The following is a 20,538-nucleotide window of genomic DNA, read 5'->3' as shown; positions in this document are numbered from 1 at the left end:
CTGCCTTAGTGGCCACCTGTCTATAGTGGTCACCTGTTGCATGCGGTTAGTACAAACAATTGTCCCAGTGAGAAAAACCATGTGAATGACCCTATCACATCAATTGCAGCCTCATATCTGTAATAGCCACTTTTTGTCTCCCTCGGGTGGCCGCTATAGACAGGTTTGACTGTACTAAAATAAATTCAAGATGAGTGATTTGCAAATAAAGGGTACAGCAAAGATTTCTGACCTTCTGTGCATATTTTTCTTTATTGAAGCATGTATAGTCTTTTTCCATTGGTTGGGATGCATTCTTTTATTACATGTATATTGCATGTCAATAAGTGTCTTATATAAAAAGATTCAGTACCAATCTTTCTTTCAGGAAACTGTGGCCAGAATCTCCAAAGTCTAAGTCAGTCTTGATTTTGTGGACCATATCAAGCAAAATCACAAATGCTACCCAAATCATAAGAAAAAAAAAAGCAAATTTAGGCATTGAGGTGATTTTGCCATTTTCTTATGCCATGTTCTTCTTATTTTGTTTGCTTTTGCCAGGCTTTTGGTAAATGATTTTGCTAAAGGGCTACTATATTATGGTTCATGATTATGAGGAAATAGCATATTCAAACAATTTATATTAACTGTAAAGTAAAAATGTGTGCCCACTCGAATCAAGCATCTTTTAAGATGCTATCACGTAGTCAGTATTCATTTCACAAGGCTACCATTCATCTTAAAAGAAAGAAGAAAATATAAGCAGATACTGTACAAGTAGAAATTTTCGCGGTGTTGAAATTTTTGCGCATTTCGGGCAAACCAGAAATTAGCGCAAAAATAAAAGCACGCGAATGTTTTTGCTTGCCATATGTTCCAGTAGTTGATGTCTTGATTCCGCGGAATCAAAAACACGTGGAACTCTTCTTACATGGCCGAGCGCGAAAGAATTAGTTGCGCAAAAATATCCACTTGCACAGTATCAGGCATATTCTAGGACATATTCTATATGTGTGTTTATAGAATCTACATATGTTTCATATACATTCTAGGATATGCTCTAGGATATATTCCTGGATGTTAAGGTTTCCAGAGGATTGAAAGACCCCACTCTTTACTGTTTTCTGTCGTTGAGAATGAAACCAAACAATGTGACTTTTGTTTAATCCTCCAGAGACCCAGCACTTTGATTTACCATGTACATCCTGTACGTTTTTGTTGCCAATGATAGTCAAAGAGTTAACAAGACTGAGACTTCTCTTTCTCTCTTTTTCTCCCATGTGACTTTGTGTTTTGTTTCCATCCACCATGTTCATCAATTATCATCCAAAAATCATGAGCTTTGTGTCTGAAATCACCTGAGTACATCTACCATTGACACACTTCGCATTGTTCTTTCTTTTTCACTTCCGAACAGTTGTTTAGGATGTCTTGGGGGGTTTGTATCCATGATTATCTCATCTAAACCAAACATGCACACGCAACTTAACGGCGCAGTGCAGTCTCGCACAAATTGCACAGTAAAGGGATGGTACAGTATTGGTGGAGATGAGAATTGGGCTTTTAACTTTTTGCGAGATACCAAGAAAACCCTTATGAAATAGTACAGAGCTTACCATTTTGAGAGGAATTCAAAGTTTATTTGACAAAAAATCGGGCTTGGAATGACTGAAACATCCAAAAACAAAGTAAAACAAAGTGATCGTAATAAAGTGTGGGTCCCACACTTATTAGAATCGCTCTGTTTTGGATATCTCAGCCATTAAAAAACCAATTTTCATCATATAAACGTTGAATTCCTCATGGAATTACATGCTCTTTCATATTTCATAAGAGGTTTCTCATTATCTCACCAAAAATGTTAGAAACTTTAAATTGTGTCTCAACCAAAACTATACAATCCCTTTAAAAGTGATGTTGGGTTAAACTGTGCACGCATCTCTGTAATATGTGGTTTCATGAAATTGTGAGAGGAAACTGAAGGACACTCACATATAAAAAAAAGAAATAATTCATGCCATTGACAGTTAGTGCACTTGACTATTTAAACATAAGCACACATGTCTCAAATGTGCATCAAGTTCAAGTAATCTAACATGGTACTTAAATGTCTGATAAACACAAAATATATTGTTTTAACCCTTCATGTGCCTAGTAAGTTTTCAACCAGTGCCAAGACGCAAACCGTTTGGGGCCAGATGGATTTGAAGACAGAGTTAAATACTATAAGGAAGCAATATTTCAACTTCATCAAAACATGTCTTTTTTACAGGCAAGAAAGTAAAACTAGACTGCTTTGGGAAGATGTAAAAAATATAATCAGATATCCTTATGATAATAATCCATGAAGATGGATAATCTAGACAGTATAGGCAATGACTGTGCCAGTTGCGAGAGAAAAAGTAAGCATGACGATGTTTGGGGCAGATTATAACCTGGTGCTCCTTTCATGAGGTGAGTAAACGTGCACATGACATATTAAGGGTTAAACACCCATGGTTATATACACATGAGAAATATGACAAGGTGTTGATGATGTAAGCCCATAGGAAAATTTGAGGCTTGCAGCATACTCCTGCGGCATACTTTCCGCAGGTCTGCGGCAGACCTGCAGCAGATTTCACATGCAAATCTTAGGAATTTCACATGCAAATTAGTCTGCAGCAGATCCTAGTATTTTAGACTCTATGGCCCGAATTCACGAAGGTGGTACAAATGAAACTATGGTTTAAACCATGGACAAAAACCATGGAGCGCCAAGTGTCGCACAGAATATTTGGTTATAAAATCAGTCATTTTGTCGATGAAATGATTATTTTGTAACGAAATGAACGTAACGAAATGACAACATTTCGTCCACAAAATTATAATTTCGTTAACGAAACGGTCATTTTGTCGACGAAATGACCAATTTCGTAAGGAAAAAATCCGTGATACACTTGGCGCTCCATAGTTTTTGTCCATGGTTTAAACCATGGTTTCATTTGTACCACCTTCGTGAATTCGGGCCTATGTCTACATACAATCGCAATAGAGCACATGGTTAGATTCTGCGCGCACAGTTCAATATAGAGTAAACATGCAAGCAGATAGCCTCAAACAAGGATGATATAACGAGTGTGAAGATCAAATTTTCATAATGCTAAAAATACTTTGTAGCAGTTCTTGTAGTGATATAGTTAGGGGGTACAGAACTGGAGGCTAGTATTTGTGGACCAGATACACAGCCGCTTACAGCTATTAGAATAAAGAGACTGTCAATGTTTATGTTTACTTTGAATTAAAACACCACAGCAGCCTTTTATGAGATGTACACAGGACACCATTCACATTGCATTACAGCAGTTTGAGAGTAATAGATATGTGCTGATATTTTCTTATTTTGCTCACATTCATTTTTGTTTTACTACTCCAATGCAAAATTCAAAGTCACTTTCAAAGTCACTCTTTGAGCTAATTCTGAAAACATACCAGAGTCCAGGTCATCTCATAGTTATAAAGTGATCTGACCTGTCTTCATGTTACAACGACTGAATCACAGGTCTTAACCCGTTGAGGACGGTTTGATTTTGCTACAACACTCATTTCCCATAGACGCTTGCCCGAGTATACTCGGAACTCGTCCTCAACGGGTTAAATGTTAAGAGAAAAAAAAAAACAGAATGAGCCGATTTGACTGCTCCAAGAGATTTTGACTTGTGTTCAGTGCTGCCAATCTATTTTATTTTTTATTTTTAACTTGTGACATAATTTTCTTACAGGATGTAATGCATTTATCCCTGAAAATCTTCTATAAAAAAGGGAAATGCATTAAAAGATTTGTGTCAGTTGGTGACCAGTGAGATGATGGCATCACCTCAAGCTAGTTTGCATATTTGTGATTATGACTGATATCAATGAGAATATGTGACACTTTAGACTAGAAAAGCTTGTTTGCTTTTTGTGCAATCATGATGGCATAATCACTGCTCTGCTCATTTGATTTGATTTTTGTATTCCGTGAGTTAAGCTGAACATTGTGTGCCGTCCCATTTGGAAGTAACAGAAGAAAAATTACATATTCATAAAAACTCTAGGAAAACACAGAAAATGAAGATAGTAGAAATCATGGAGTCCATATTTTTCAATGAGTCATTCATCATTTCATTGCAATTTCAGGTGGGAATTGTAGAAAGCTAACATATCGTATTTTCAAAGTGAGAACTGTAAACATAGCTAACAAGGCATTATTTGTACTGGGACCACATACGAAGCTAATGTTGGGTCTGTTTGTCACTGGAGGACTGTGAAAAAGCTAACACATCAATTCATTATTCCCCAAAATGGGGTCCATGGATTAGCCTTCTTGATCTTGGGGAATGAGCTGTAGAGACGTGATACATCAAATATTCTGGGCACAAACTGTCACTAATCAGTGGGCATCTCTTTTTTTTCTTTTATTTTGTAAGGGTAAAAAAAAATGTACTGAGCAGAAATCCCAATAGTCCTTAGAGGAAGATCGCTATGAAGAATATGTGACATGTTGCCATGCCAACCTGACGAAGTCGTAGAATTGAAAGCAGAGAAGTTTGGAGAAAAATGCAGATTTGGCCTCAAAATGCAAAAATTAATAAATAAATAAAGTGATATCGGCACAAAAATCATATGAGAGCGACATTTTATTATCGCCTGTTCAAGTTTCAAGGTCAAAAAATGTATTGAAACCTCGTCAAACATTTCCTGCCTTCATTAGGCATGCTCTTTTGATATTTTGTATTGGTGTGGTTATATGCGTAGTCTTCAGCAAGATCAAAACCATCTAAACTGCAAAGTCAGTATTTGCAAAACGATATTTGTGCAGGGGGCTTGCTTTCTGACCACTTCTGTGGTAGAGTTAAGGAAGTGAAATGTGACAATTTGTGTGAGCAGGTAGAGTCTGAAGAATTACAAAAATAATTTACTGCCATCAGAGCATCAATGCATGGTGACGGGTCACAGTTCAAGTGCCATGTTAAGTGTTTTGATGATATGTCAAATGGTCATTACTCATCCTTGGTACAATTTTGCCTTGGATCTCACTTTTCTGTTACTTATTTTATTGTATTTTTTTTCTTCTGGGTTTACTGAGCCAAATGGTCATGAGATACTTGTATTACTATTATTCAAGGCTTATCTATGTTATTTTCATTATTTTGTACATGTGCTCACCTGCATGTGAAAGGGTTAAATTTCATATCATTTTTTGCAGTATTTCTTCCTCATCATCATATCAATAGTGTTTTGCAAATTTCACTTTACGGGCAGCTGTTGGATGATTTTGTAAATGTACCAAAGAAATGCCATTTAAAAAATATTTGTGTTTGAAATGCATGAAATTCAGCACTTAATATATTGCTTTGATTGCATGCATGAGTAAAATGTACATCATTGTATATTTTTTTTAAAATCACATTCACAAAGAGAAGATCACAGCTTATTTTTTTTTGTTTTTTTTTCATCTTTGCTCTTAGAACAGCACGGTTGGCCAGATTGCAAGTCATGAACCACATTGTCAGACTAAATGTATTCTCATAAAATAGAAAAAACACACATGACCAGAGTGGCTATAAAGAAATCTATTTAGTACAGTACGAGTATGGTTACAACAGTGACCTTTGACCTTTTGTACCACGATACCTCATCGAGTAGAACTATATATGGCTCATTAGTTTCAGAACAACCGCAAGTCGTGCGCACCGGAGTTGGACGGGACGTACGAGAACACTACCTCGCCTAGCGATATTCCGGAGCAGGTTTACGATGATATTGACTTGCCCGCCGCTCCTCAAAAGACCCCCCAGCAACGAAAGGTCATGACCTTACCTTCCATGGCTGTGAGTTGTTACCAGCTGTACAAGTTCTTGTTGTTTTATACACGCTTTCCATGTTCTTGCTTTTACACTAACAAAAATGCTTCTCTTTTATCAAAAGATAACAAATAAAAACACACACAAAAAAAAATTAATGCAGTTCATCCAAAGATTTCATTTCTGAATGTAACAGCTGTTGAGAGATTGATGTTAATTGGTGTGTAATGAGCACATGTGGCCCATTGCTTATTATCAGTTGCTTCATTCTTTGGCTTTCCACAAATGATACTATAGCTTCTTTTTTTTTGGGGGGGGGGATAGCAGGGGCAGTCAGCTCCCCCTCCCCCTTTGAAATTGTCAGAGCATTGATTGAGAGTGTGACAAGTGTGACAGAAGGTTTAATCCACAATATCTTACTTCCCATGTTGAGATGTGAAAGAGTAAGAACATGGGGGGGGGGGGTGGTGGAGAGTACTTCTGCCCCCCCCCCCCCAGAAAAAAAAAACATGTTTGGCCTTGGTTGTTTATAGAAAAGTTAAACATGTCTCTTTGGGTGCTGTTCTAATTTTTACCGAGTTGAGCTGCTTCTACTGAAATTAGATATCTCCCCTGTGTTCACATTAGTCCTCGCGATGCGCGGAAAGTCCTGTGCTGTGGGACTTTTTCCTCGAAAACCATAATGTGAATGTTCATTGGGACTTATTGTTCTCTATCCACGCAAAGCAAGTCGGGTCCAGGGACAAAATTTGGAGGGGGGAGTGACCTTTGGCCACAATAAATAGTGCCCAGCTGTATTCATCAAGTATATGCGCAAAGTCTTGTTTCAAGTGGCAGGACTCACCCCAAGCCCCAATTGCCCCTGCAGCTTGGGGACAGTATGAATAGCAGTGTGAACGGTCATTCGTAAAAAAGATAGGATCTCTGGTGACTTTGGTGACTGTCCCTGCAACGTGGGTCCAATGTGAACGCGGGATTACTCAGGAACACATTCTAGGGGCTGTTGATGGATGTTCTCATTTTGCACCTGTCATATTTAATCACTCATAGAAGCCTGTTTTCTGATGTGTGGCATGCAGTGACTGACACCTTCAAAAGTCTGGGTTTGTGTTGGGCTTTCTCCTTCTTCTTCAGTAATAATATTTCAACATGGTCATATTAGAGGATTTCTAACAAATCTATTGCAGTCTGCTCTTTTCTACTCTGATGAAAGTGATATATAGGAAAGAGATGTGTATTTTGCTAAACCTTGAGCTCAAAATGGACAATGACATAGTGTGATAAGATGACTTGCTTTATGCCCATATGCACCAGCTGTACTTCCTATTTTGAAACCATAGAATCATGGATATCCAAAAGATAACCACTAGCTTGATGTAGTCCCCTCATTGTTCATATGTGATTTTGTTGTTGTTGTTGTTTGTTGTTTCAGTGGCAGAATTTTCAAAAGACTGTGTATTTGCCATATCTATATCTAATTCATAGATTGCAAATACCCTATAGGAAGATTGGTGGTCCTGTCTCTTTCTCATCTTTGCATATATTTCTTTCTTTGTGTATGTGTGTGTTCATCTAATAAAAATAAACTACATAGTTCCTATACTCTTTCTCCAACGTAAGAGATGAAATGAACAAAATTCAGAATTGCCAATTTGAGGATGAGAAGATGGTAATTTCTGCAGCAAAATTACCCCAGGACTTGATGGGACATTTAAATAAAAATATTTCTACCATGTTTTAGGAAGGGATTATGGTGACTAGGAACATATAGGATGGCTTGGTTGTTTCTATTATGGTTTCAGAAGGGTTTATGACTATTGTGGCCCCCACTTTCCCTACACTTCAAACAAACAAACAAACAAACAAACAAACAAACAAACAAACAAACAAACAAACAAACAAACAAACAAACAAACAAACAAACAAACAAACAGAAACAAAGAAAAAAACAATAACATTGGTAATAAGCAAAAGAAATATGCAAACTTTTTCTACATATTTGACATCCAAGGACATTGTTCAGCTTGTTATTTGAAGGTAGATTTAGCCATGAATTTGCTCTTGACCATACTGACAGCAATCAAATGATGGCATTAATTCTTTGGATTTGAAAAAAGAAAATGCAACAGCTCTTCACAAGTGGGATGTACAAGTGGGATGTAAATCCAACAATCTGTACATTACATTGTACATGTAAAACACTGCCCTCTCTTGTTTGCTGTCGATTAGTTTACACGCCACAGTGTGCTTGAGCGGTGGATTTGATTTTGGTTTGATGTTGGGGTGAGGGAGTCACTCATGCCTGTGAGGTACTGTCCAAAATGTTTGTCCCCTTGAAGATTTAAGCCCTGTGCTTTCATGGGTATCATGTGGCTTGTATGTTGCATTACATCAACGATGCTTTGACCCCAAAACCTCTTCTCATTCTTCAAAGGTACCATGGAAGCGATGTGTATTGAATATTTGTATGCTGGTATTATATATTCCACGGTATACTCCAGCTTATGTTATTAGAATGTGGACTTATAGTCCACATCATGATTTTCTTTTTCACGAGGTCATTGTCACGAGGTTGTCATTGCTGTGATGAAATGCTTTGGTGGAAGGGAAAAAAAACATCTTTTTTTTTTAAAGAGCACACTGGGATGGTCTGCTAGGTGGATTCCCAATCTTGACTGTGATCATCTTGAAATAACATCACACTTTGAGCTGTGTGTTTGGAGAAAATTTGTGAACATGTTTTCTGAAGAGAGAGGCATAATCATATCACCATGATGTGTCAATAAATAAAAGTTCATTAAATTATTTTTCATTGGCTCAGGTTTTTGCTCACAATATATCGACCATGAGTTTGGCACAATATCAAAATGCAGACAAAGGAAGGTGCATATTATTATATTCTTGCTCAAATCATCTTTTGTATGACCACTGGGAATCCTGCTCGGTGTGTTTTAGATTTTTGCACATTTGTTTTCATTGTCATATATAAGAGACAAGAGAGCATTATTTCCAATATAATTTTCATGTATTCTCACAAACAGGCATACTTCCTGCGTAAAAGTGAGTAAATGTTGATGAGTGTATGAAGTAGAAGTGATGAATATGCAGCATATTTTTCTTGAATCTGTGTTACTGTTTGTTTGTTTGCTTGTTTGTTTTTTGTCCAAAGTCGACAAGACAAAATAGAAATATGTGTTAGTTGTTGCAGCAGTTATTGTTATCAATTTTGCAAATGAATAGTTGTTAGACATTTTGTGTCAAAATGCTGATTATCTGTGTCAATGATTGAGGTTGTATGTGCCACATTTGTGTTATCCCATTGTGGTGAATTCACAGTGGCATTCCCATATTTTTGTTGGAATTGCTTTTCACCAGCCCATTTCAGCTTCAGATTTTATTATTTTTTCTCGGATTCAATTCAGTTCACTTTACTGAATATCTTTGAAAAGTATGATATGTATCCTTGTTTCATGTATTTTTAAGTTTATATGTCTTATTGTTTTTTTCTTGCCAGTAGCTCACTTTTATCATAAAATACATATTGATGTGTGAAGATTGTTACATGAATAACTGATGAGACAGCTATGATTAGCAGAGAAGCTGTATGCAACACCCCAACATACTGTGGCTTGCAGTGTCAGAAGGTTGTAAGAATATCTTGGGAGCTCCTGTCATTTATTTTACATCCTTCTAGCACTAAAAATGTCAAATGATTTGTGGATCAGAAAGCTTGGAATTCAGTTTGAAAGCATGCTGCAAGTTGGTCAAGATTGCTGTGGTATGGTCTGTATAGATAAACACTTTGCCAAAACAGACCAAAGAAAATAATGCAAAGGAATATCATGCATGCAAGAATCCACAATCATCTACCCCAAGTAGTGTGCAATTCTTCACTTACATGTACTTATAAGCATTATAATAATTTTGTTTTGATGTATCATGATATCATAACATTCTTAACAGTAGTTACTAGGATATGGCAGAGATTTTTTCCTATACAATGATTTAGCCCCAGCATTCACTTGGATTTACATGAACAGTTTTTATTACCTTATTGGACTTTTATTTCCATATATCTCGTAGAAATAAAGAAGCATGTCAGTGCCTCAGATTTCCTCCCCCGCCATGAAGAAACAAGATTAGCATGCCCTTTTTTCCCCTCATAGTGAACATTTTTTGTGGAATTATGAGGTAAAACTCTGCATATTCTGCTGATAATGCAGGAATATCCATTTTGTGCTTTTGTTGTTGTTGTTTTTTTAATCAACAGGTGAGAGTTTTTTTTTTCTTCCTCCTCCGGCAGCTCCCAGCTTCCTTTCCCCACCCTGAAATTAATTATGTTGATTTGATTTCAGCAGCTATGCTACTTGTTTCTGCCTTGTACCGAAGGAAGATTTATGCATGTTATGTTTGATTTAGGATTCATGTATAATTCTGTTTGAGTTGGTTTATATACCATCAACAGCATTGCTTTGTTCCCTCACTGAAGCACCAGAAGGTCAGGTGAGAAATCACTTCTCTTCTGCTTGTGGCATCAAACGGATGCGATGGATTGTGTCCGATACCAATATACACAACACATGCACACACAACACAGACTTTGTTCTTGCTGTGGATTTCCCCATGCCCAATTTCCCCTTCAAGGGAGTGGTGACGAACAGATTTAAGTGAAATGTCCACCAGCTTGCTGCACGTTACATCATTCACTTTATGGTTTTTTTTTATTCTCACTCAATGCTGTCATCGACCACCCACTCGTAGTCGCAGGATAAATCCCAACCGACATTCGAGGAACTCTATCTCGAGGTGGTCGGGGATGACGACTTGGCACCGGTGTCCCCCAACGACGACCTTCCTAGTCCAGTCTCCCCGCAGGCCCCCTCCACCCCTCAATCTCGCATAAAGAATTTGAAAAAATTAGTAAGTGAAAGAGTTGTAACCAGTCACAACATCCACCAGGTGTGTCTATAGTACATTCCAGCAAACACACACACACACACATACACACACTCTCTTTTTCTCTTTATTGTATACACAGACCTACACCGCTCACCCTGTCAGCCACATGCTCATACTCCCTCACATACAATGTACATATTCCCTCACATACAACAGGGAGGTGATCTCTCACCTCCCTGCATACACAGATACATGCACACACACATTCTCTCTTTCTATCCATCTATCATTTATCTTTCCCCTTCCCTCTTCATCTCTATGTCCATCTGTCTATCTCTCCCTCTCCCTCTATATCTGTCCCTCTCTCCAATATCCCCATCCATCTATCTCATCAGTCTATCATATCTCTCTCTCACACATACATCTACCATCTCTCTCTCTCTCACACACACAGATATATACACATCTTTCTCTCTCCCATCCATCTATCTCCCCCTCTTCCTTCCCTCTTCATACATCTCTCTCTCTCTTTTTGTCTGTCTGTCTATCTCCCTCTATTCCTATTACATACCCAGTTACAGACCCTCATCCATCCACACACACACACACACACAAACACACACACACACACACACACACACACACACACACACACAAGCATCTACAGTATGAAACTGTAAACATGAAAATTTTTGCAGTGTGAAAGTTTCATGAAATTTACCCTCAACTGCATCTGTAGTGCAACGCAGCAGTACCATGGGGGAAAGGTTTAAACATTTTCCCAAGATATGTGCAGAAATGCTCTCATGCAGCAGATTAGCAAAAAGAGAAGTTCAGCAGCACTGGACTAGTTACAAAAAAGTACAAATGTGAAAGTTTCCATGTTTACAGTTACTTCTCACTGCTAGGCACCAGTAGTCGAGTAGTTGAGTAGTCTCGTTTATTGCACATACCATGATATTTACCTTCCTGCATTGCATTGACACATACATACATACATACACACATGGAGCATTTCGTATTCTCTCCCTACAAATACCTTTTACCTTGTACGTTGATGTGACTTTGCTTGCGTGCTTCAGGGGCATGTGAACTCACCTTTATGTGTCTTGCTGCCGGATGGGAAGAGCTTTCAGTGGAACAAGAGGACGTACTGAATTCTGGATTGCATAACTTCCTATGCTCATGCTTACTCCTTTTTGCGTGCTGTGCTCTTTTATTTCCAAGTCTCGTTTTCATAATACGTGATCCGGGAATGGGAACACTCTCGTAGCCAGCAACTGCACCTGTGGTGTGTACAACGTGGTTATCCCTTTAAAGCATTGGCAAAACTTGTTCATATGAATTTCGTGATATGCAAGTGTCACAATGAAGAATCAATTTGCTGGAAGATTTTTTACAATGTGGAAGGAAAATTTTGTAATTCAATGTTTCTTCAAAATGGGCTAAATGCAATACTCATGCTCAAAACAACCGTATGATCTACAGAAAGAGGGGAAAAAATTGACAAAAATAAAAAAGACCTCTCGCATGTATAAGTCATAGCTTATTAACACTGAGGCCTTCCTGGCTTTTATGTGGAATGATGGTCTTTTTACTTTACCTTGCATTTCTGAGGATGCGTTTCAAATCTTCTGTGGTACTTGGTGCACTGTCTAGCTGTGTATTCTGCAATTTACAATTTATTCTGCATATTGCACAAAATAATGTTCCTAAATGCTGCTCATTCATCTGACTTAATGCATATCTTTCAAATTCCTCATGTTTAATGAAAGCACTAACGATTAGTTGTGAACGATGACCAGTGGCCTAATTTGATTTCTAATGAGTGAACATTTTGTCTTAACCATTGTATACCTGAATCCCAGGAAAAGTTAAACTGTTTGGTATATGATTTTTATTCTTTTTTTTTTTGGTCTTTGTATATGTAAGTTTGCATATTTTGGCTATTCCTTCTGTGACGAAGCATGTAATAGTATGATAACAAATGGACCAAATGCATCTCCCGTGTGTATCACTTTCAGAGGCGTTAAACATACATGAGCACTTTGATGATGTGTGTGATGATGAAACAGTCATTATATCTCTATAGGTATAGAAAAACAGTCATTCCCTGCTCCTCCTCCCCCTTCCAACTACCTCATTTAAAATACATCTTTTTGTGTTGAGTGATGATCCTAAAAGTATTGTACACATGCACTTTCCCCACCTTTTTCACTTATGTCACTTAGGTGACATAGTGAACACATGTACGCATATTTTTACATTACCAGTGAGTATATATGCACACATTCATTTTGTATTATGCACATAATATTATGATGTATGATTATAGACATACATGTCTTTTCATGCTGAAAAATCATATTGTGTACATCGTGTCACATTGTACATGATGTTATGAAACATATATTCACCAAAGAATTCTTTTGCTGTTCTGAGAGTGGATTTGCTCAGCTGTTCAGCATTGAAGTCCTATGTGATGAATATTCATGATTTAAATCACGAATGAAGTCCATACTGTTATAGCAAGGCAAGAAAGTTCACAGCATGTTTGTGTGTTTAGTGCACCATACGCATTCCTGAATGCATATTTCTATTTGTGTGGTATAAATTCACGCATGAACACATACTGATAAATGAAAAGAAAATAATCTGATATATTTACCTACAAATCTGCACCCCTGCTCCCATTCCCCTTATGTTTTGCGTAATTCTCATTGTGTGGTCATACAAATGTGTGAAATGTCATTGCAGTGATGTAGCAACAGTTTGCCCATCAAAAACAAGCATTGCTTTCATGAAATCTACTTGTGTCTCAATGCACCATGAAGAAACCGTGTTTGTCATTTAGGATGTGGCATTGTCTTACGTGTTACAGTGCCACCAAGGAATAAAAGTTTTCATATTCACAGCTCATGTATGAGTGATTGAAGATGCTATACCCTGATATCTTTCATTTCAGAAGGATTTTCACTAATTTCTTTAGATTTGGATGGCTGTCTGTCTTCTGAACATATATATCTGCTCATCTATCTTGTACCTATTTATCTGTATGATATATATCCATATATTGCTTTATCTGTTGTGCATATTTGCAACCTGAGAATGAAGACGTTTAAAAACTTAAGTCTGAATTTGAACTCACTTCACTTGTTGGTACATTGTATTTGTTTCCCCTGTAGCATGTTGCTCTTTTTACATCCACTCCCAGAACATATGTGTCAATGTTTGTTTGTTTGTCTGTCTGTCTGTCTGTCTTGCCCTGCATGCCCTGCATGTGATTTTCACCTGCATGTTAAAAAGTCACCATGCATGCCACTGACAACAAACTGTAATCATTAAACTTCTCTTTTGCATTTGTGGTACGTGCATGGAGCAATTAATATGTTCATATGACAAAATAGTGATAGATGTAACACAGACTGTGTGTCCTGTCATCTTCCTATCGTAGTGTGGCAGTATTACACACATTTGTATATTACTCATCCAGCAGAGTATGTCTCAAAATGCATCATTTGCGTTCCTAGGTTCACTCAGAATGTGTAGATAGAATGCACCATGTGAATATAATGTGAACAGCATGCAGACTTAGAGAACAAGTAGTGTATATGCACATCAAAATCTTCATCACAAGAATTTTAACTGAAAAAAAGAAAAAAAGAAATGCCTTTAACAGTACTTTGATATCTAGCCTTGATTTCAAATGTCTAACAACAAACACATTTCTTTTTCTGTCTGATCATGAAATGTACAATTTTTTTTGTTGTTGATAGGAAGTTATTTAATTTTTGTTTTATTTTGTTTAGGGTTCTTCTGATAACAGGTTGTATGACAATTATACTGCATACATGAATGTGTCAAAATATATCAATATAAGCTTTATATTTACCCAGTTGTGCATAAAATTAATAAAAGTGATTAAGATTAAAAGCACATGCATTCTTTGTAGATATTGATTTTACAGCTTTCTGCATTAAAGATGTGAACTTGATGGCTTATCGTTCTAAATGCCGACGTGCCATTAATCCAGTTTCTTTATTCACAACATATTTGACATTATAGCAATTTAGAGGTGGGAAGAAGGAGAAGGAGGCCATCTCGCTGTCCATGGATGTACCCCAAACTGAGAAGGTGGAGACGGAGAAAGAGCGAAAGCAGAGGGAGAAGAAAGAGAAGAAGGAAAAGAAGGAGAAGGAGAAAAAGGAAAAGGAGGACAAGAAGAAGAAGAAGAAGGAGGAGGAAGCGGCGGCCGCAGCGGCTGCGGCAGAGGCAGCAAAAGATGCGGCAGCAAAAGAGGCGGCAGCCAAAGAAACGGCTGCCAAAGAGGCGGCGGCGGCAAAAGAGGTCCCAGCAGCAGAGGAGAAATCAACCCCGTCTCCGGGGTCCCACTCTCCAGCAAGCCTGCACTCTGGAGCAGTCAAGAAAGAGGGGGTAAAGAAGTCCCCCGGCCTGGAGAGGAAACCTTCCGGTTCGTATTACCACTCTTGTGCAATAATTGTCATAGAGTGCTTCAAATCAAAATGCCATGAGGAAAAGAGTTTCAGCAGAGACAAAGAGCCATTTGCAATTTGCACACTCTCCCTGACAAAAAAAGAGCAAAAACAACAATCTATCCTCTTTGGTAATGCCTTACTCGTTCATGGAAACTAATGAATTGTAAGTAAGACTAGAGAAAGAGAAAGCAAGGTGAGGCATTAGGTAAACTTCATTGTGTTACAGCCATGAACTGTCACTGCCAACTGAGCAGTAGGTGATGGGTTTAAGGTCTTGGATCGATTGCTTCTGTTTCATTCCCTCTATTATGTTAAAAGTTGAATATGTGATCGGATATGAGGAGAGAGATAGCAAAAAAAAAAAAAAGGAGATACAAATCTATGATAGCAAGTTCTCTATGCTAGTATGCAAGTTTAACGTAGTTTTGCTAGTTCAGCAATTAGTTATTGTTCATGCATGAAGAGACTGCAAACTATTAATCCTGCTTTTTAGCAGTCCCCTCCATTTCCAACAATTTTAATTCTGTATTTGTCGTAAAAGTCACAGCATTCATTGTATTTCAGTCTACAGTATTTTCCATGATTACATTGTCGTGCTGATTTTGTTGTCATCATGTGTATTCAAATGTTCTATTGCCTTTGCATTTTTGGTGGAACTGAAATAGGTGAAATGAAATGAAATTTAAATGAAATGCAACTTGCAAAACCTCTTGTCTGTAAACTGGTCTTTGCAGCTACCCTCAATAAGTTCAAAGACTCGGAGATGAGCCACCTGCTCCTTAAGGACAAACTGATGCAGGAGAGGAAGGAGCTGGAAGACAAGAAGAGGGAGGCCACCAGGAAGAAAGCGGACCTCAGGTATCTCTCTTACAGTGGAACACCCTTATAAAGGGGTTTCAAGCAATTACCCTCTGGGCAATTGCCGCGGACTCTTCCCCTGACCGTAACCCTAATCCTAATCCTGAACCTAATCCCCAAACTCTAACCAGAAGCCTAACCCTAAGCCTAATGTTCACTCTAACTTTATCACTAACCAATACTTAGCCGGGGCATGGTGGGGGAGGGGGGGGGGGGGGGGGGGTAATTGCCCTCCGGGGGTAATTGCCCTTATACATTATAAAGAGGCCCCACTCCAGGATAGGAGGGAATGCATGCATGTTCCCCAAAAGGGGTACTTTCGCGCAAAGAAATCTGCCTTGAGAATTGTAATAAAAGGGGGTTTATTTGTCTTTTCACACAGAAATTTCTTTTTAAAGGGGGTTATTTCTTCCTCTCTTTCTCTTTGGACTCCTGAAAATTTAGAAAGCATGTTTAAACATTGATGTCTTGAGATTTGAATTTTTGTTTGGTTTCTCATGAGTTCTGAGATTTTGAACAAACGCCCACAAAATACTGCTGAAGGCATTCTATAATGACAATTTACGAGAGATGAGGTAGGGGCGTCTGTCTTGAGATAGGGGGTTAGGATTAAGAGCTCACCTGCAATAATTGGCGTGCATTGAGCAGTGTTCTGGATGTAGGGGTCTCCAAGGTAGGAAAAGCTTATAGAAAGACTACAAAAGGGGGTTCAGAAATTTGGCAGTACGGTGATGGGGAGTGCTTTTGAAGGGAGGGAACAAGCAAATGCATACCCTAAATAATACTGAAGTAAGGGGAGGGGGTTAGAGAGATCAGATGTAACAAAATCCATCGTTTGACAAGGTGATTTGTAGTTTCCAACTATATATATTTCTTTGTTTTCGTACACTGATGTAGCAAGGTAATTGTCATAGATTTTAGATTCTCATTATGACAAGATGCCCCTGTAGTTTAACAAAAATATAATCAATTCTATCCTTATATTTATGGCGTAGATGAGAGTATGTTTTATCATGAAATTAAAGGAAAGGCTGTGTTTGCAGTAATGTTTTGTGTGTGTGTGTGTATGTGTGTGTGTGTCTGAAACACAGATTTTCATCAAATAAATTTGAATTCTTCTTAAAATGGTATGCTCTGTACTATATCATAAGTGTTTTCTTGGTATCTCGCAAAAAGTTTAAAGCCCAATTCTCATCTCCGCCAATAATGTACCATCCCTTTAACAGTTATGAGCAGATAGAATTTCATGAAAATAAAAAGTTGCAAAGAAGAATGAATAAATTTAATCTTATTTGACTATCATGTTGTTTGCTTTCCTCTCTCTCTCTCTCTCTCTTCCAGAGCAAAGATGATGTCCGAGTCCGATCCGACGGAGAAGGAGAAGCTGAAGAAGCAGGTTGAGGCCGCGCAGAGCGAGTGGTCAGAGATCAACAAGAAACTTGTCAAGATATCGGTTGAAATCGAGTCAGCCACTGCGCCAAAGAAAGAAACGGTAATTTTGAGTAGTTAGCTCACCAGAGCAAAAAGCTCTGATGAGCTGTTGTGTATCATTCATCATCCATCATGCATTGTATAAAGACCTTTCATATTTTGATCTTCTTCTTGAAAATCCCATAATGTACTTTCACTAAACTTGGCAAGTAGCATTCCTGGAGTGAAAGAATCTCAATTTGTTTAAATCAGGACAAACCGTGCAGGGCTAAAAGCCTCCAAATTATGGAATTTCAAAAAATCTTCTGATCTAGAACCAAAAGTGATAGAGCCAAGTTTACTTCTATGTGTGAGGAGATTGGTGACTTTAGTTTAAAGTTTGTTCTTGGCAAATCTGGGGATAACGGGGTGGGGGGGGGGGGGGGGGGGGGGGGGGGGGGGGCAAACTGGGCCAGTAATAAAGCAGCTTAAATGACTTTAAGGGGAAAGAGCATGCAGATAATGAATTAGATTGGCCGTGAGGAGACTACCAGATTATCATTATTGCCTGTGTTAATTTGCATACTTGTTTTTGATGAATATTACTCTTTCCAGAAAATGCATGATATTTATCAGGCCATTTCTTTCCAGTCAGAGTATGTCCAGTTTGTAATAAACTTTGACTAGTTTGATTCTTTCCACTCTAATCAAATCTGTGTTTTGTGTTTGTCTGTCATAAAACACCTCTGTGGCATCTCAGGTATCAAACGGAGAGAAATCGGAGGGAAAGGTCTCGGCTGGAAACAGGAGTTCAGTGAGGGCGCCCTCACCCGACAGAGAAAAAGTCAGCAAGGGAACGGTGCAGGACAGAATGAAGGTATGCTCATTCCTGCTTCATTCTTGCTTTCTGTAGCTGATTTCAGTAATCTTTTTTTTTCAACATTAATTTTGGATGTGTCCACTGAATATAGATTTGTTCATGTATTAATTAATTTGTGGCTACTGAGTGTATGAATTCATTTTTCATTATCACTTACCTACATGTATTGACCAGTCTGCATACATATATTCACTTGCTTCCTTATATGGTTTTCCATTGTTTTATCCATACCACCTCTTTAGGTTTGATGCCAGATTAACATAAAATTGCTATACCGCCCAATTTGGCACTTCAAAAAAGATGAAAATAGAAGCATAAAATTGGTTTCTACCCCAGAATAGAAGGGGGAGCTAGCATGCCCCCCCCCCCCCCCCCCCTGATCATTCTGCAACCCTTGAGAAATTGGGTGCGTTGTCTTATTTCAAGTACACAAAAGTTTGGAAATGAAGACAAAAATTACACATTTGTACATTGCAACTATTCATGGTACTGTGAAGGCAGGTTGGCAACTTAACCAAAAATTAATGATAGATGAAGGAGAAAAAATGCGTGATGAATTCCTTGTCCCTTTCTCCATATTACAGATGTTCAACTTAACCAAAAATTAATGATAGACGAAGGGGAAAAAATGCGTGATGAATTCTTTGTCCCTTTCTCCATATTACAGATGTTCCAGCAGGGAAACTGAATGATGGAGGAGTGATATCAACCAACCAACCACCAACTCATCCTGTACGACAAACCTTGCCATCTCATGCTATGACAATGATTTCTAGTGGATGCCATACCCTTTTCCTGGTAGGATGGGGTCAGCACAGTGTGAGGGAAAGTTCATAGCCCCTCCTGTTGACCCCTGACCCCTATGCCCTACCTTCCAAGAATTCCTAGAGCATATTACTATTGAGCAACAACAGCTCCCTTTTTATGTTATCACATCCCCTCATCTCATACCTGTAAAACCAGAAATCAAAGTGCACGCAAAAGATCTTACCTACACTCTATGCATTGAATGCCCGTGGCAATTCACGAAAAAAGGCAGTCGGTTCCAATTTGCAAAAATTCCATGCCACAAATATTTCTGGTTATACAGTAGGCCTATGCTTTTGTTATTGCCCCTTATTATGTATTATAAATGTTTCTGAATTATGAAAATAGTTGCTATGTGATACAGTGTCTGGCACTCCTGTAGTCCGTTTGAATACAGGGCTGTTTAGAAAATCTTGATATTTTAGTGGAAAGAAAGCTTTTAAATGTTGGTCATCTTACTCCATCAAACAAGCTGATGTCTTTCATCTGGCATGAGAAATGCTTGTTCCGTTTGTGGAAGGGACTGTTTGAGAAAATAAAAGGAAGAAGTGAAAAACCATGACAACAATGTTGTCCTCTAGATTTTAGCTTGCCTTGCATGGGACTGACAAAATACCGGTAGGAGTTGGACTTAAAGCTTTGTGTGGCCATGGTGTTGAGATAGACGTAGAGAGGTGTCAAAGTGAAATCATTCACAAGTTGACTTCTTAATAGTGTGGATATGGGATCCTTGATGAGTGTGTGAATCATGCGATAGATATCTGTTGTGCAGCTTATGAGAAGCTGTAGTATTAAGTGTATTCATATTTTTCAGCGTAATCATCATGTATCTTGCACAGAGCATATACACACATATGCATATATATGTATGATGTTTATACAATTATATCTATTCATATTGTACAGTGTGTGTAATAAATATGGATCATCACTTGTAAGACAGTGACACAGGACTCACAAGTGCAGTGTGCATGAACATTGTGAGAGTCTTAAGGATCATTTGAAAGCTTAAAAAACTTTGTTAGAACAATATGTGCTAGTAGAATACGATATTGTTAAAAAGTTCAGCAAATGGAGTTAAGATGTGTGTTATGATTGTACAGATGTTCCTAGTCTTATCTGTATAGACACACTTTAATGCTGGCAGAAACACACTCCGAATGTCCTATTCTTTGTGAGAATACCAATGCGTCCGACAGATTGTGTCTGTAAAGAAAAGGCTTGGATAAATTCTGGTGATTTGTCTTTAAGATGTGGAGATCACTATATTAATGGTTTGCAGAATTTGTTCTGCAAGCAAAGTGATTCCCTTACCACTAATGATTAGTACAGAATGTAACAACTCATGCAAGTCACCTGGCCAGTCCTTGCTGGACAGATGGGC

The 20,538-nt window shown here is 38.1% G+C and overlaps 1 protein-coding gene across 1 annotated transcript in view; it reads left to right on the top strand.

Moving 5' to 3' along the window:
* LOC139733163 (uncharacterized) overlaps positions 1 to 19,199 on the top strand; it is a 71,069-nt gene extending 51,870 nt beyond the window's left edge. The window contains exons 15-20 of the mRNA XM_071644002.1: positions 5,667 to 5,831; positions 14,769 to 15,174; positions 15,934 to 16,057; positions 17,399 to 17,549; positions 18,228 to 18,344; positions 19,015 to 19,199. Of these exons, the coding sequence (XP_071500103.1) occupies positions 5,667 to 5,831; positions 14,769 to 15,174; positions 15,934 to 16,057; positions 17,399 to 17,549; positions 18,228 to 18,344; positions 19,015 to 19,035 (984 nt within the window). The 3' untranslated portion in view covers positions 19,036 to 19,199. The remainder of the gene's footprint in view (positions 1 to 5,666; positions 5,832 to 14,768; positions 15,175 to 15,933; positions 16,058 to 17,398; positions 17,550 to 18,227; positions 18,345 to 19,014) is intronic.
* Positions 19,200 to 20,538: the final 1,339 nt, after the last annotated feature.

Source organism: Diadema antillarum, unplaced genomic scaffold (genome assembly GCF_040938485.1).
Source record: "Diadema antillarum isolate AM-2024a unplaced genomic scaffold, OU_Dant_1.0 seq00000462_RagTag, whole genome shotgun sequence".
Lineage (NCBI taxonomy): Eukaryota > Metazoa > Echinodermata > Echinoidea > Diadematoida > Diadematidae > Diadema > Diadema antillarum.
Note: the sequence above shows the minus strand (reverse complement) of the source record. Positions and strands in the feature narration are given on the sequence as shown.